This window comes from Lepidochelys kempii, chromosome 3 (assembly GCF_965140265.1).
Source record: "Lepidochelys kempii isolate rLepKem1 chromosome 3, rLepKem1.hap2, whole genome shotgun sequence".
In the NCBI taxonomy this organism is placed as follows: Eukaryota; Metazoa; Chordata; order Testudines; family Cheloniidae; genus Lepidochelys; species Lepidochelys kempii.
The window spans coordinates 68,531,414-68,548,868 of record NC_133258.1 but is presented as its reverse complement, the minus strand read 5'-3'; the positions used below and the strand labels follow the sequence as shown (position 1 = coordinate 68,548,868).

General features: G+C 42.0%; 1 protein-coding gene across 7 annotated transcripts in view; it reads right to left on the bottom strand.

Annotated features, from left to right (window-relative positions):
• Window positions 1-17,149, bottom strand: part of PM20D2 (peptidase M20 domain containing 2) — a 66,743-nt gene extending 49,594 nt beyond the window's left edge. For 2 of the 7 annotated variants that reach the window (XM_073336709.1, XM_073336710.1), the window contains exons 1-4: window positions 16,482-17,149; window positions 15,667-15,815; window positions 10,285-10,427; window positions 7,677-7,831 (exon numbers count right to left, since the gene is read on the bottom strand). In XM_073336709.1, coding sequence (XP_073192810.1) covers window positions 7,677-7,831; window positions 10,285-10,427; window positions 15,667-15,815; window positions 16,482-16,934 — 900 coding nt within the window. In that variant the 5' untranslated portion in view covers window positions 16,935-17,149. The remainder of the gene's footprint in view (window positions 1-7,676; window positions 7,832-10,284; window positions 10,428-15,666; window positions 15,816-16,481) is intronic. The other 5 variants (XM_073336706.1, XM_073336708.1, XM_073336711.1 and 2 more) reach the window with 4 other exon arrangements.
• Window positions 17,150-17,455: the final 306 nt, after the last annotated feature.

The following is a 17,455-nucleotide window of genomic DNA, read 5'->3' as shown; positions in this document are numbered from 1 at the left end:
ATTTCTAGGAACTGTAGCCTTATTTCTTCCCCTGCAGTACCCTTTCCCATGCCACTCCACAATGAGTTTGGCTGAGACCATTGCAGTAAACAGGATAGTGGCATATAGACCCAGGCAGCTTCACAACACCAGTAGCAGCTGTGCTCCTTTTCTACACGCAGGAGTGAGATATCCACTAAAACCACCACTGCCCGGGGAAATATTCAGTGCCATTGCTCTCTACTCACACCCACGCAATAGGGCTGAAGTGTTCTTGTTCCTGAGGATTCCTTCCCCCCTCCCAGCAGGCTACACTTACCATGGCTAGGGTTGGAGAATGGGGCTGTGCAGAGTTGCTCCAAAGCTTAAGTCTTATTAAGGATGTCTTATTAAAAGTATTTAATGGGAAAAAAGGAAGGGAGTTTGAAATGTATCTTTCCGTTTCTGTTAAGGTATATCCAATGATATAGTTTTTATCAGCAGCTGCTGCGGCATTGAAGTATGCCCCTTCCACACCCACAAAACACCCAATTCTAATGGCAAAGAGAAAGAAAAGGACATGTTCAGTGAGATCCTGCAAGCCAGTGCTGCACCAGAGTGGGAACAAAGGACCTGGATGGGCAACATGGCAGATGGCACGGAGAAGGAAAGAGTGGACAGGAGAAAGACCCAGGACAAGGAGAGGAAAAATGGAGCAGGACATAATGGGTCTTTTCAGTCAGCAAATTCAGTTGCTACAGACCCTGGTTGCCAGACAAGTCAAAAAATCCCAGGCTCTCTGCCCTTTGCAGATGTTGGAGAACTTCATGGTAGCAGTTCCCTACATCCTCCAGCATATCACAGGTCATGACAGGCTGCAGCCTTATCCCTACCACTTCATGCTGGGAGACAGCAAGGAAAACCCAGCTTCACATATACCAGCTGTGGTTCTCACAGGTCAGTGTATATGTAGCCACAACAGATTACATTTGTGCACTGAAATAGACAAATATTTTAAAATTCTGTTCTGTTTATTTATCTTAAAAGTTTGTATTGCATTGCCTGTTTCTGCACAGAGTGGCAGAAACAGTGCAGAAAAACTTTTTTTTTTTTAAATAAAATCATTTTTTCACAAACACCTCTGAATGCATATCAGTAATCAAAGAACCCAATGCTTATAAATGTACAGCACCACAGAACTTATAGGTTCAGGAAACCACCCAGCCATATTAATAAAGGTAGAGCAAGCACTACATAATTCCTAACAGCACCCAAAGCTTCGGGCCCAGGCACAGAACGCTACTGTAACGGAGCATTAAAATGCTCTTGCAAAGCCTCCCTCAGCCATGTAGCTCCACACTGAGCTCTTGTAATGGCCCTTGTGTCTGGCTGTTCAAACTCAGCCACCTCAACCCTCCATTCTGGCAGCTTTTTCCCCTGTGCCTCACAGATGTCATGCAGGCCATAACAATATTTTTCTCATGGAGATTCAATCTAGTGAGTAACAACCACCAATGTACCGTCATTGTACCAAAAGCACATTCAACTGGTTTCTGCACCTGCTTGGTGCTGTCCAAGTGGCCAGCGTACAGCTTCCAGAGCTCAGAGACCAAGGGGTAGGCTGGATCCCTCAGAATCACTGTTGGCATTTCAGTATCACCAACTGTAACGCACCACTTAGGAAAGAAAGTTCCTGTTTGCACGTTTCTGAACAGTCCTGTGTTCTTGAATATGAATGTCATGCACTTTCCCTGACCAGCTCCCACTGATATCAATTAAACATCCACAGTGATCCAACAATGCTTGTATAAACGTAACAAAGTAGACCTTCCTGCTGATGCACTGTGTGGGCAAGGATGTACGGTGCCAAAATAGGGATTTGTACGCCATCTATCACCTCACTGCAGGTTGGGAACCCCACTGCAGCAAATCCATCCACTATGTCCTGCACATTGCCAAAAATCAAGTCCTCCATAGCAGGAGATGACTAATGGCTCTACACACTTGTATGACAATAGCCATGTGGGCATAGTTAAAGTTAACTAAATGTAAGTTAAGAAAATATCTGTTTTATGGTTTGTAGCTAGTATGGAAAAGGCCCCAAATCAGGAAGTAGAAGGTCATGAGAATAAGTAATATTGCTTGCAGTGTGGGAAAGATGTATGGTCCAAAAAGTAAGTGAAAAGCTGCAATAAGACACAGGAAAATGGTCTTAAAAGAAACAAGCATAAATCTTCCCATGGTTCTACTGCTAAGCGAGGAGGACTGGGGAAGGAGATAAGAAAGGAAGGCCTTGGAGGAAGGAAAGTAAGATGGATGAACTGCTTCAAATTGGGTTTTTGATAAAGCTGAAATTAACTGAAATCTCTGAAGAGATAAATTTGAACGTTCTTTGGGAGACCCTTCCTGACCATTCTGGGGCATACCAGAATGCACGGTCATCCCTCCTCTGGCCTATTCGTAAGTATATTGATCATATGCTTATGAATATTGTTACTGTATTAGGTGTAGTGACTGCTTATTTTTAGGCAGTTACACATTTAAAGCAATTGTATAAATAGCTATTTGGCCTTTGGATTTAATAAAGGAATTATGGTTAAATTTGTGTCTGGTGGTTTCAGACACTAATATTAAGAATTTCAAATATTAATAATTCCAACAAACCCCGACCACTGATTTTTCCAGCTCCAAAATAATTTCCCACTAAACAGTAGCAATCTAGCATAGCAAGTTCCAGAATGCTATTGCCACTTGCTTCTCCACTGTCCATGCAGATCTCATTCTGCTATGTCTGTGAGGGAGAGGAATTATTTAAGTTAAGCGCTAAGGGATGTAAACTGGCCATCAACAAGTTTAGCCTTGAAATTAGACAAAGTTTCTAACCATGAGAGGAGTCAAGTTCTGGAACAGCTTTCCAAAGGGGAAAGGGGAGCAAAATACCTAACTGGCTTCAAGACTGAGTTTGGTAAATTTATGGAGAAGATGGTATAATGAGACTGCCTACAATGGCATGCAGCTGATCTGTGACTGCTGGCCGCAAATATTTCCAAAGGCTGGTGATGGGACACTAGATGGGGAAGGCTCTGAGTTACTGTGGATAATTCTTTCCCTGGTGTATGGCTGGTGGGTCTTGTGTACATGCTCAGGGTGTAACTCAGAGGTTCTCAACCAAGGTACACGTACCCCTGGAGGTACACAGAGGTCTTTCAGAGAGTACTCCGGTCATCTAGATCAGTGTTTCTCAACCTGGGGATTGCAACCCCTAGGGGGGTCGTGTGACAAGTTTAGGGGGAAATCGCATGTGCAGGGCTGGTATTAGAAGGTGGCAAGCAAGGCAACTGTCTGGGGCCCCAAGCCACAGAGGACCCTGCAAAGCTAAGTTACATGCTTCAGCCCTGGGCAGGGGGACTCAGGCTTCAGACAAGACTCACAAGTGAAAAACAGGCTCAAGTATCACACTGAAATCTAAGTACAATACAGTAGAATCTCAGTTATGAACTGTCCGGTCAACCACACCCCTCATTTAGAGCCAGAAGTATGCAATCAGGCAGCAGCTGAGGAAAAAAAAAGCAAAATACAGTACAGTACTGTGTTAAATGTAAAACTACTAAAAAAAATATAAAGGGAAAGTTTAAAAAAAATTTGACATGGTAAGGAAATTCTGTTTGTTTCATTTAAATTAAGACGGTTAAAAGCAGCATTTTTCTTCTGCATAGCAAAGTTTCAAAGCTATATTAAGTCAATGTTCAGCTGTAAACTTTTGAAAGAGCCACCATAACCTTTTGTTGAGTTACAAACATTTCCGAGTTAACCTCCATTCCTGAGGTGTTTGTAATTCTGAGGTTCTACTGTATTTATATTCCAATCAATTTTTATAATTATATGGCAAAAATAAGAAAGCAAGCAATTTCAGTAATAGTATGCAGTGAAACTTGTATTTTTAGGTCTGATTTTGTAAGCAAGTAGTTTAAGTGAGGTGAAACTTGGTACGCAAGACAAATCAGGGGGTACATCAGTCTGGAAAGGCCTAGAACCACTGCACTAAGATGAGTGATCTGCATTTCTGTTCCTGCCAAAATGCCTGAAACAGAACAGATAATACAAACCACTTCCCCATCAGTTTAGATGATGATTTTGAAAAATGAATTTGCAAGCAAGATCAACATCAGGTATCTGCTGCATTGAACCTTGTGTAAAATTGTGGTTACTGTTTGCAAGAGGTGTTGCTGCTGAAAAAAGCAGAGGAGCTTGATTGCAACATTACATTCCATACATTTCAGTTTGAGTGAAAGGCACAGCACAAACACCTGCTTCTTGGCTGTGACTTGTCACCTATGGGCTGGCCTTGGTGGTTTGCCATAGCTCAGAAGCAGGAGTGCCACATGCTTTCAGGCTGTCCTAACCTGCAGGCTATAAAATGCAGCAGTCACTTTGCAGGCTTTACATATGCAGATTCCGTTGTGTGCTGTCATCCCTTCCTGCCATCACCTGCTCCCCAGCCCTGCCATTTCAGAGGATGATTCCAAATCATTATGTCTGTGGATTTCTTAGCTTTTTCCTGCTTCAAGGCGATTCCCATCTTCTATTCAAATGTCAGCCCCCAGGGTCTGAGATGAACAGGCGATCCTGTCCTTTATCCAGCTTCATGGAAGCCAATACTTTTGTATCTAACTCCTGGAGTTTTTTGAAGTACACTGTCCTTTAGGGAGTCCCCTCAACTCACACAGAAGAGGCAGGGCTAGTTTGTGTACTGCGACATTTCAAGATGAAAGGTTGTGGATCCAGCCATCAGCCTCCTTGCTCAGTATCTTACTCGCAACAGCTTCATGTCAGTTATCCCACATAAAAGCAGATGGGTGCCCCTGAATCAACTTTGCTGAAGTTTGTCCATTTAATGGTACCTTTTCATAGGCCAAGTCATTCCTTTTGGGTTAAGCTTCTAGCCCAAATGTGGACAAAACACAATGTGCTTTAAAATGCTGTCAAGGACCAAATTCTGCCCTTTGTTAAACCCACACAAATTCCTGAAGGGTTTGTCTGGGTGTAGTTGCAAGCAGATGAAGCATGCGGTGATGATTTCACTCAAAACTCGGTCTGCAAAAGTCAGATATGGGGATATAATAGCAATTCTATTGTATTCAGGTTCTTCTGCCACACCCAATACCAAGCGCATACTTTATGGGCAAGAAGCCGGGCAAATAGACAGCATTTGTCAGACATCCACTGCTTTACACTGACATACAAATCAGAGCAGAGCAGTTGGTTTTTAAGTAAGACATGATTTGGAAGTTAATAGTTTGCAGCTGTTGACCACCTGTGTTTCCTGAGCTTTTGAATCAGAAGCATCTGTACATATCAAAACAGCAGGGAGGGCGTTACCAAAATGGAAACAGTCTTTGGCTAGCAAGATTGAGAACCATTGTCCCAAGGGACACTAGACAGCCTGGGCAATCTGTGGTCCATGAACCCCTCAGGGTCCACAGACTACATTTAAGATTTCCAAAGGGGTTTACACCTCCATTCAACTCCATTTTTTAGCAGTTCACAAACTAAAAAGGTTGAGAGAGAACCACTGATCTAACTGATCACCATACTTAAAGTCTGGAAGGAATTTTCCACAGGTCAGATTGATAGAGACCCTGGCAGGTTTTCACCTTCCTCTGCAGCACTTGCAGGATTAAACTAGTGTAAATGGGGGATTCTCTGTAACTTGAAGTCTTTAAATCATGATTTGAGGACTTCAGTAGCTCAGCCAGAGGTTAGGAGTCTATTACAGGGGTGGGTGGGTGAAGTTCTGTGGCCTACAACGTGCAGGGGGTCAGGCTATGATCATGATGGTCCCTTCTGACCTTAAAGTCTATGGTCTGAGTTGGACGGCTAGGGTGAGCTCAGCACACAGTTGCAGGAATGTTGCCTTTCACATCTGAACATTCTGCAACCATTGTCCATAGTCTCAAACCTGCATTACAATACAATCCCACCACTCACTGCTTTTTTCTTGGGTCCAACAATGGTGCTCCACTGTCTGCAGCTGCTTCCTGATCACCACTAAGTTGTTTTTCACTTTGTCTCTGAGCAAAGTGTTCTCAAAGAAGTCATATCCCCTGTTGCAGTACTTCCAGTGGGTCTGCAAATACAGGAGAATCATGTATCCTGTATCTGAATGTTCACAAGAGCAGCACAGAACTCTGTGTGCTCCACGCTTCTGTCTGAGATGGCAGACACTAAGAAGTGCTGAGCAAATTTGTGGCACTTTTTTTTTTAAGGCGCAAAAATTATGGGAAATGGATGGCACTATGAGATGGAGGAAGTTGCATACTGGGAACTTGACCCCTAATTCCCAGGAGATCTCTGTGCAACTAATTTCTACCCCACAACACACGGAGAAAGTTTCCCAAAAGGCATTGCCCTGAACGGCAGCATACTGGGATATCTATCTTCACTTTTCATCAATACAAGCAAGCCTGCTGAGTACACACAGCACGGACACAAGCAACCAAATAAGTATATCACTTGAGCAGGTACAAAGATTTAGCAACTATACATTTTCTGTCGACCAAAGTTTGTAGTGTAGACATGGCCTAAATAGGCTTGTTTCCTCTTTATAATATTGCCTCAACGGATCCCCCATTGTAAGTACAGTAGAACTTCAGAGTTACAAACACCAGAGTTATAAACTGACCCAACTACACGCCTCATCTGGAACCAGAAATACACAATCAGGCAGCGCTGTGTTAAATGTAAACTACTAAAAAATTAAAGGGAAAGCAGCATTTTTCTTCTGCATAGTAAAGTTTCAAAGCTGTATTAAGTCAATGTTCGGTTGTAACCCGAAACCCATAACGTTTTGTTCAGTTATGAACATTTCAGAGTTATGAACAACCTCCATTCCTGAGGCGTTTACAACTGAGGTTCTACTGTAACTAGCAAGCTGGGCTGCAAGTCATTAGATAGATCACTAAAGACTCAATCGGTTTGATTTCTCCCATGCCTAATTCTGTCCAGATAATAACAGCCCTTTTTAACATCCACAGTAGGGTTCTGGGTGAAGCTAGATTGCCATGTGGTTTGGAAAAGACACAGGCAAGGAAGCCAGAGAAATGGCTTTGGTCAGAGTTTACACTGAGGCCTTGCTGATTTACCTTCATTATAAACTAGCCTTATTGAAATTCTTCTCTAACTGGAGCAAAGGCCAGTAGGGAAAGCAATTTTCATTAAGAGCCTTCCATGAATTTTCACTTGGTCCTCACTAACTCACTCACTATGTATTGAGGCTACAAATTAATTAGCCCCTTTACAACACAACACACGAACACACACACACACACGTTTCTGTCACAGCAATATGGCAGACAGCCACTAGCTATACTTTAAACTACAGTCTCAGAAGTTAGAGATAAATTGCAAGATGTCCTGACTTGGTCAAGACCGATACAATTTTTTTTTTTTTTAAACCTGAGTGAACTATTGGGAACACTTTTACTTATGGCATAAGACTGGGGAAAGCTTCAGTTGAAAAATCTAGAATATTTAGAATTGTAGCAACAAAATCTTTTTCAGCACATAGTAGAGTAGCGGATTAGTACTTAGAGATCTAAATTTTAGGTTGCTTTAAAAAAGGTAAGGGTGATACAAACCATATAAATGAAGACTTAGGCTCCCATTTTGGCCTAACTTCAAAATGATAAAAATAAATGAATCAGCTCTAGAATTCTTACTTTGCATTCTGTGGCCACAGCTGCTGCTTTGAAGCAATTTTCAGCTCTCTCTGTCAGAATGGCAAGGTCCTTCAGCGAAGGGGCACGCAAGTAAAACTCTAGTTCAGTGTAAGAAGGGATGATATTAGGTTTCACGCCACCATTTTTTATTATACCTACAGAAGAGAAGAGCCCAATTATTGAATGTTGCAAAGGATCAAGCCATCTTACTTACTGTCTTATGAAGCTCCTCATTTATAGCTGCACACATAAAACAAAAGTATTAGAAATAAGGCATCAGCTGAGCACTAAGTACTGAGAATAACCATTTAAAAAACTTTGAATTTGGACCCAATTACTTCCCCTTGCAGTCTGCGCAATAGAAAGGAGTATCATGTGTACAAGGTGGGTGAGGCAATATCTTTTATTGGACCAACTTCAGCTGAAAAGAGAGAAGCTTTCACAACATATCATGTATACAGGCTTCTTAGGTTGGTATCACTGCATTCTTTTGGAGACAACTCAGTTATTCACCTTGAGTTCATACACACAAAAAAAAGGCAAAAGTAGCATTTACAGTTCTCCCCTGCTATTCACCGCAAACATTCTAAACTGCGAAAATCTTGACAATGCTGGGACAACAAGAGAAATTAAATGAATGAATATGTGACAGAAGTTCACAGATCAAAACGTAAGCACTTAGTTTAAATATAGCCAAGTACTTCTCCAGAGTTTAAGTTACAAAAGCATACGTCTTGATTTTCACATTCCTCTTGGTTACAGCCATACTGGTAGTGTTAAGTTAAACTTTTTAAAAATAGTATCCTTACCTATGTTACAAAGACCGCCTTGGATTCAAAAACTCTAGGGGTTTTTGAAAGTTTACTTTATCATTTATGCCATGTGTTGCTATTTTGCTTTGCTAGTTTGAACAATGAAGAAAAGATCAGTTGGCTTCCCGTCAACTTCAGGTTCTCCTGTTTTAGCACACTGACAAGTTTAAATTAGTCATTGCAAAGTAATTGGCATTTGCTGTAACAAAGGAAGCAAACTCGCTAATATCCTCATTGACTCTGGCCATTCTTTGGAAACATCTCCATTGATTTTAAATTTTGTAAAATCTTATTTTCTTACAAAGCCTAATTTGAGCCAAGTTTGAACAGAAAATGTTCCTTCAAACAAATGGATACCAGTCCATCATGTCCAGATATGGGAACGGAAAAAGCCAGCTAACGAATAAAGTTATTTCTTGTTATATGTTCTACACAACTTACTCAGCAACACATTAGATTTCTTCTCTCCACAACAGATAGCTATCTTTTGTTATCATAACTTCAGTGGGAAGAGACCTGTTGCTAGTGTTCCCATACCATACCTGCCAGTTAATATAGCTGGCATGATTAAGACTCCAACCAAAGCTAAGAAATCACCTTGTGTTAGTACACTTGAATTCAAGGGCCGTTCAAAATATTGTGAGCACTACCAATTGCTTACTGTAACTGGCACCTGGCAGGGTAGGGCTATCAAGAGGCAAATGTGAACAAGATCCTGTAGTCTCAATACACAGAAATACTGATTCAGAATGCGAAAGTCCTGAAAGATATGGCAACCAAATGCTACATAAGCTAAAGTAGAAGAGGAGAGCACTGCATGCAATGGTGGCAGAGGCTTGGAGATAAGAATAATGGATGGATGCCAGCAAAAGTTATTTTGCTCAAACAAGGAATTGGCAAGTGGGCAGTCAAGCAGATTTGTGCAATGCACACACTACAATACGTACTTTTTCAAAGAAAGAAAGCACAGGAGAAAACTGTTTAAAGATGTGCTATAACACATTAACAAAACTGGAAAGAGTCAAAGAACAAAATACTGATTTTCCTAGTACTTTTGGCAAGCTAGCAACATCTGGGGAAGAAAAATAAGCCTGCCTGGAATCCTAGCCTTACTCTTCCCCCCCCCACCAAAAAAGTTAATCTTTCAAAGTATTGCTGAAGGGAGGTCTCAAGATATACTTCAGTTTGACATTAATCAGAGGCCTAAAATATATATTTTAATACTAGAGGATAGTTTAGGACATTCATTTTACAAGTTCAGGTTCCTTGGAAGGTTATTAGCTGTTGCCTCAACTAAGTGACAAGATCCTTAAACCTTTATCAAGGGAAGCTTTTATTGCTCATGTTACATCTTGTTCCAGCTGGTCAAGTTTCCCTAAAAACGTTGTTTCCAGTTTACAAAGCAGTTGTATGGCTATAGTAATACCAATAGAGCATCTTCACCATTAGTGTCTTGATTCTTAGACAAGTTTGGCAGTTAAGTGCTACATTTGGTTTGTGTAAATATTAAATCTGTATTAATATACTAAGTGTCTCATTTGTGTAAATGTAGAGGAAGAATGCTTATGACTTTAGACCATACTGCCCTCCTATTGGTCCGCATTCAACAGTTTATACTAAATGTTGATGGTACCATAGAAGTTCCCTTAGAAAGGTATTTGGATGAAAAATGTAATTATTTCAAATTACTTTTCCAGTTAAATGTAACAATGCAATATTTAGGATTTTTTTCAGTCAGTATCCAAACAGCCAGAAGTCTTACTTGGTGGACATAAGATTGAATGAAGCTCTCTCACCATGAACTCTCCAGGTTGGTTTCATTTGCTGTCTTAAAACTGACAGATTGTTGTATGCAAGAACAGCAGCGTCTAATGCATTTATTCCTTCCCAAGGATAAGCAGCAGCATGAGAAGCTTTTCCATAGTATTTCACAGTCACACTAGGAAATAAAAGCCATGACTTATTTGTTTTTTGTCCACTTTTAAAAACTAAAATCAAAGTCCCTTTGGATTCACTCAACAATGATTAAAATTTTATATCAATGTTTTTGAAACATACGATTAAGCTGTGATTTACCAGGCCCTAAACTGTCGGGAAGCTAAACACCTTTAACCACCAACGCATAGATCCTGAAAGAGATTTAGAAATTAAGTTTGTCCTTTCCCTCCCCAAACTCTGCCAACACTCTAAAGTTGAAAACAAAATAGAAAATGCACTATATACATTTAAAAAGGTTAAGAACAGATCTGTAGTAAAAATAGCTATATCCTGCTATATAAATTATTGCCATCCACTTCTTGCCAGCAAGAGTCCTACTATGCACCTAACCATTTAATAATAGAAGCCAGGGTATGGGCTAGCATAAAGCCTCTTTTACCTCCTCCTCAGAAATTGGTAGCGTCTCTAGGGCAGAGGTAAGATGAGCCAGAGAAGAAAATAGATTTGAAGCAGGATGAAACTACATAGAAAAAGGTTAAAAGGAAGTCCATTGCAATTTTTTGTGCTTCCCCTCTTCTATATGTGATTTATAAGAATATGCAGTCAGAGGAGGATGATAGATGTTTGAAATTCAGATAAGTAGATAAAAAGTTGTCTACACACCATTAAGGCAGATTTCAACAGGATTAACATGTCTACACTGCAATCAAAAAGGTGTGATTGTACCTTTAATCTAGCTAGCATAACTAAAAATAGCAGGGAAGCCACTGCAGCTGCATCACCACTAATATTTTTATCCATTCTAGCTAGAGTAAAGCTAGCATAGGTATGCCTACTTGAGCTGCAATCACACCAACTGCAGTGTAGACATAGCCAAAGAGGTCCAGGTGCTGGTTGCCAACATGGACAGCAATTAGATGCATTGTACAAATAGCATAATTTACTCTGAAGTTCCTTATTGACAATATCAAATCTATACCTTTAAGTTCTTGCCTATCTGCAATCAGTATCAACATTTTTCCTTAGCAAGAACTCATCATGTTTTGAAAACAAACTCCTTAAGGCTATTGAAGCTTTAAATTAAATGTATTCCCAGAGCAAAAAAACACAACCCTCTGTAAATTAAAGAAAAACCATGAAATTTAGACATTCACAAAATTCAGAGTAAGGGTTAAGATAAAGAAAACACTTGTCCATGGGATAGAATTTGTAAAGTGACTGAACTGTTAGCAGCCTATTTCCCTTTTACATTTGTTTTCATTCAAATCTTGATGTCTGAAGTCTTGTATTTGGAGAAGATACTACTTGCAGATGAAACACTGAACACATGCACCATTAAACATGTGCACCAGATTATTGGTTTTTATAATTTGCACCACATGCAAGGTATGGCACTATGATGCTTTGCTAATACCCCTTTGTTCTTTGTGTGCGCTTCCTAGAGCTCCATTATCTGGGCCTAAGAGGTTTATAATAACAAGACAAGTTCACTGTTTAATGACACTTGTCAATTGGTGGCACATAAAATAATCTTCAGCATGCTATCAGTAGAGCATGTGCTGAATGTATAGTCACAAAGACTACTAAAATCAATATAACCATTGTATACTTCAGAGTACGGTATTCTAATGATCACTAACGAAATGTGTTTTATTGACGAGTAAGTTTCTGGTTTGGCAATAATAGAAGGTCATAGATAAGGGATTCAAATTACCTTAACTTTGCCCTTTAGTGATCAGATTATCACTAAGAAGCAAAATTCATTTGGGTGCATCAACTGCAGCCTTTCATACTTGCAAATGTTTAGGATTATTATAAATTTAATCTTAACGGATTTGTTTTAATACAATGTTCAAGGAAGCAAATCTGAAACTTGGAGCAAGAATCTATGGAACCTGGTACAGAATGGAAGCCTGTTGAAGTAATGGACAAAAAGATTACTTGAAGTCAGTTATAGGATACATCTGGCCCAGGTGCTTATGACCTAAACCTCTTACCCAAGGGCACAGATTCTGGAGAGCTTCCTGACCTCTTCCTAGCCACATAAATGTGGCAAATAGTAAGTTCCTAGATTTTCCATTATCCAGTAATCCCCCACTGCAATGGAACTTTATTGCCTTAGAGAAGTGAAAGTTTGGCTCAGGTACCAGGGAAAGGATATTGACAGTTTTCCCTAGAGATATTGTTGGCACCAACTTGAGAATAATTGAAGGAATGTACAGGGAATAGAGCCACAAGATTAGCGGTGGAGGGGAAAAGGGGCAGAGAAGATACCAAGAGTGGGTTAAGAACTCTGGCTGTCAGCCAATAGCTGGTATTAGGCAAGAAACAACAGTTCATGGGGTAGTTTGAGAAGGGGGTTGCATACCCACAAACAGGAAGAGGAGAGGTTTGTTTTGGGTTTTTTGTATTTTTCAACTAAAGCTGATGTCCTCACCAGTCATGTATGTCCCAAATCTGCTGGAGCCAGACCACCCCATTCTGAGGTTTTGAGTTAACAAGAAAACCAAAAAACAACCCACAAACACCTTCTTGAGTATTCCCTCCCCCCAACTCAGTAATGGAGTATGAACTAAATCTCACCAACATTTTTGGATGTACATCATTGAAGTTTCCAGGACAATCCATTTGAAATAAGACATGGCAAAGACACAAAACAGTCTTTAAGGAGGTGATTATCAGATACTTTGTATAAATTCAGTGTAAGGAAAAAATTATAACTTGTGGCCAGAAGACATTAGCCGAAATGTAAGTTAGCTTTGAAGATCCTTGGGGCTAGTGATGGCAGAAAAGAAGCCTCAAATATGGAGGTGAATGCACCTCTAGTGTCTTAAAACAAAACCTGCACTGTTACAAGCCCCAAACATACATCCCATCTTCCTCCCTCCCGCCTGACTCCAATTCCACAAATTATACCCTAGCCTTTAGAAATGCAGAAGCCTAGCACAAAAGTTACTCAGTTCAAATGATTGGGTAGTTTTTGCAAGGCTGTAAAACTGTGCAACCTGAACTTCAAAATGAAGCCAATCCATACCATAAGCATTCTGGGGCAAGAGAGACCATTTAGTTTAACAACCTATCAGCTTCCTAAAGAGCCTTTTAACAAATATTTATTCAGACATTCAAACTTTTGACAGCCTTTCATCCAAGGCAAACATTAAGCCTCAACAATCCTATCATCGTTTTCCAAATACATGAACTGAAGTGAATGAGCATAGATGTGACTTTTGCAATGGATAGCTGGGAATAGAGCCCAGATCTATTGACTGTCTATCCTATGCTCGAACCACTAGTTCAAAGATCCCAAAACTGGTCCACAGGAGGACTTAGTGATGGTAAACAGGGAGCACACCATGTTTCACGGTGCTTGCTGTCTTTCTGGTTTCTACCCAATGGAAAAGTGGAAGGGGAGAGGAAGTTAAGAGCAAAAAGTAGTGTGCACAGTTTTTCAAAGTAAAAGCACATATAACTCTAAAGGCAACAATATAGACTTTCCCAACATTACTTTTCCATGCAGATTCTGTTGTTGCCACAGGAATATAATACAACCTTGCCTAGAAGATGAGATTTTTCACAAGAATCTGACAAAGTGATCCATGCTGTGACAGCTTGAGAACTCCCCCTCCCCCACAGCACTAGACAGTTCACTTCAGAACAGAGAACCAGATCCTTTTTGTTCAACAATACAAAACTAAGAATGAGGTGATTAAGGAGGAGGCGAGTGGACAAGAATCGGAAGTCTATTAAATGAAAATCTGTCAAAAGAAACCATAAGATTTATAAGTTATACATTTACATTAATGAAGTTTCAGGTATAGGAAGCAGTTAGCATTTGCAGAAACATACTACTGACTACAGTCTAAGATCAAATAAGCCTTAAATATTTCTAGAGGAAATAATAAGTTTGAGAAAATACAGACTGCAAAATCTTGGGCACAGGCTACTCTATTTTACTTCCGGAGGATGGGTCCTTGAGATGAAAAGGGCAGGTTGCAATCAGTCCCAGAGACACAGATGAAGGAGGAAAAAACCTCAGAGACCAAAGACTAGTTAAATCTTCTGCTTGAGAGAGAAAACAATGTCTTTTCAGAGATACTAACCTAGAGGCAGGCACTGCCAAGTTAATGTGAATTTGAAATCACACACTTTCATTACTTTGTTATGAAACCTGGAAAGCTGTGCACTCATATAGGATGTAAGTAAATTTACTTGTGAAGAGGACAGATTATTTCTGGTGAACTACATAACTTTTATTTAAGCAAATCTTCAAGATTAATTTGAAGCAGAAGTGGGACAAACTGGTTGGCTACCAACAGGGTAAATGGAGAAAAACAATTTTTACAGCTTGCTCTTGAATCCTTGGATAGTACCTGTATATAAAGCCATGAAACATGGGTTCTTCAAGAAAAAAGCATTTCACGCTCTTGAAATTAGTGGCAATGTTGTTTTATACCAACTAGCTTTCATTCTGCTTTAGAATAGAGAGCAAAGTCATCTCCAATTCAAGAGTCTGAACATTTCCCCCCTTCCAATTAAGGCTAACAGTGCTTTAGTTTGAACACTATTGTATCTATCATTGTGGATGGAAACAATCATACTTTGGAAAATATTTACTTTTTAATTTTACTTAATTAACTTTAGAAGGCTTTAAGATGCATGAAAATGTTTGTTTTGGGATATTTTAAAAGAATCAGTCCAAGGGAGAATAAAGAATTTCAGGAAATTGAAAAATATACAGCTTGCACAAAAAGACTGCATCTTTGAGCAATAAAATACAGCAAATGTCTGAGAAAGAGAATTTTGTGGGACCAACATGGACAAATATTTTCCCAGAAAGCATAATATGCTATATAACAATGCATTATTTCTAACTCTGAATTTCTGAATTGCAGAGTCAGGATTTGTGTTGGCTTCCTTAACTAAGCATGACATATCTAAGTTTTATCAATTAAATGAAATACCACTTGCTACCCTGACTAGATACTAACTCAAATTCTTGTAACAAAAAACATAACAGATGCAGGCCTGAACATTACATTTTAGAAGAACACAAGAACTGGGTTTCAGTGCTCAGTACTGAGTACATCAACTTTCTCATGAACTGACTACATATTATATATGAGGAATACCAGTGATTACCAGACACCAAGTTTAACCACTTTAAAAGCAGGTCTCCCTTTGCTGAAAAGGTTCTGATGTACAGAAAGCAGAAAAAAAAGTCTTTCATACACCTTACTTACTCATGCTCAGCCACATCAGGAAAATAAGCAGCATCATCTTGTGCTGGATGGGCCATAAAAACAACATCCAGATCATCAAAAGCACCAGCTTCTATGAGATCTATTTTTCCGCCTCCACCTTCTTCTGCAGGAGTCCCCAGCACTGTGATCTAGAAGAGAAGGTTAGGGGTCAGCAAAATTTTCAACAACCTGATTTTGTTGTACACAGTTGTGCTGTACATGCTGGCCCCAGAATGTTATAGAGACAAGGTGGATGAGGTAATATCTTTTATTAGACCAACTTCTGTTGGTGAGAGAGACAATATTTCATGTTTACACAAACCAGTGGAGGGAGCCTGTATCACCCCTGCCCTGTAACCTGGGGTGTTTTGCAATGCCCTGCTGCTGTAGCCTCCAACCCTGACGGCTCACAAATAGCCACACCTTGCAGTATAACAAAGGCTGGTGAGAACCAGGGTGTCAGTGGCAGGCTGCAGTTACATACACACACTTTAAGAAGAGCTCCCCGTGTCTCCCTCGCCCACAAGAAGCCGGTCCAATAAAAGACCTTACCTCGCCCACCTTGTCTCTCTAAACACACCTGACTGGCAGAAAAATAAACCCCACAGGGATGGGCGAGGGAATTACTGAGCAGACATGCTGGAGACCCAGGCTTCTTGGTGTCTTTGATGGCCAGGAAGAGCGAGCTAAGGTTGGAAAATGAGAGGCTGTATTGGGCAGCAACGGGATGGGGACCAAATTGGGCCAGCTCCCCTCATTCCCCGGGCAGGTTCCCCCTGGAGCGACGGATCGCCCACCTCCCCGCCGGCTCTCACCTTCACTGCGGCGGGAGGCGGCTGGGGCAGACTTTCCAGGGCGCCCTTCACGCCCAGGGCCGCAGCGGCCCCCACCTCGGCGATGAGGTTGTGGCCGCAGGCGTGTCCGATCCCGGGCAGCGCATCGTACTCGCACAGGAAGCCCAAGTGCAGCGGCCGCGGGGCCGGGGCGGCGGGGCCCCACTCGGCCCGGAAGGCCGTGTCCAGCTTGTAGTGCGGCTGCACAGCCCAGGCGGCCCCCGGCAGCTCGGCGCAGGCGAAGAAGCGGGTCATGGCGCCGTGCGCCTGGTGCTCTTCGTAGGCCAGCTCGGGGCGGCTCCAGATCTCTCGGCTCAGGGCGCTCAGCCGCCCGGCGCTCAGCTCGATGCACTCCGCCGCCCGCTGCTTCAGCTTCCCCAGCGCTGCCGGGGACAGGGCGGCGGGGCCGCTCCGCGCCGGCTCCTGCGGCCCCATGGCGCCGCCGCGAGGGGTGGGCGGCTCGGAAACGGCCGCCGCGAGCCCGGCCGGAGTCTGCCCTGCCCGGAGCGTTACCCTCCGCGCCACTGGCTCTCTCTGAGCGCAACGGCCCGCGCCGCCCCGCAAATATCTCCCCTGCCGCCCGCGGAGCTTGCTGGGAAATGTACCTCTCCCTCCCCCGAGGGAGCGCCTGACACTTCGCGGCTGGATTTCAAAAGTGACGGGAGGAGGGGCCTGGAGTGACTGTATAGCCTGAGTGACAGGTGCACGGTCCGATACCACACATCGAGGAGGGGCAGAGGGCGGGGCTTCCCCCACAGCTTTCTATCTCTGACCCCAATACCCAATACCTGTGCTGTGGGGTACTGAAGGGGCGGGGGAGGGGAAGCTGCGGCACCTAAGGGTGGGCGATGGATTTCCCTCCCCGATGCCGTGGCCTCAGCTCCTTGGCCTAAGATGGTCAGTGGGAATTCCTGAGCCTGGGGAGGTTCTGTGACCTGGGTTCCAGGGGCGTCAGA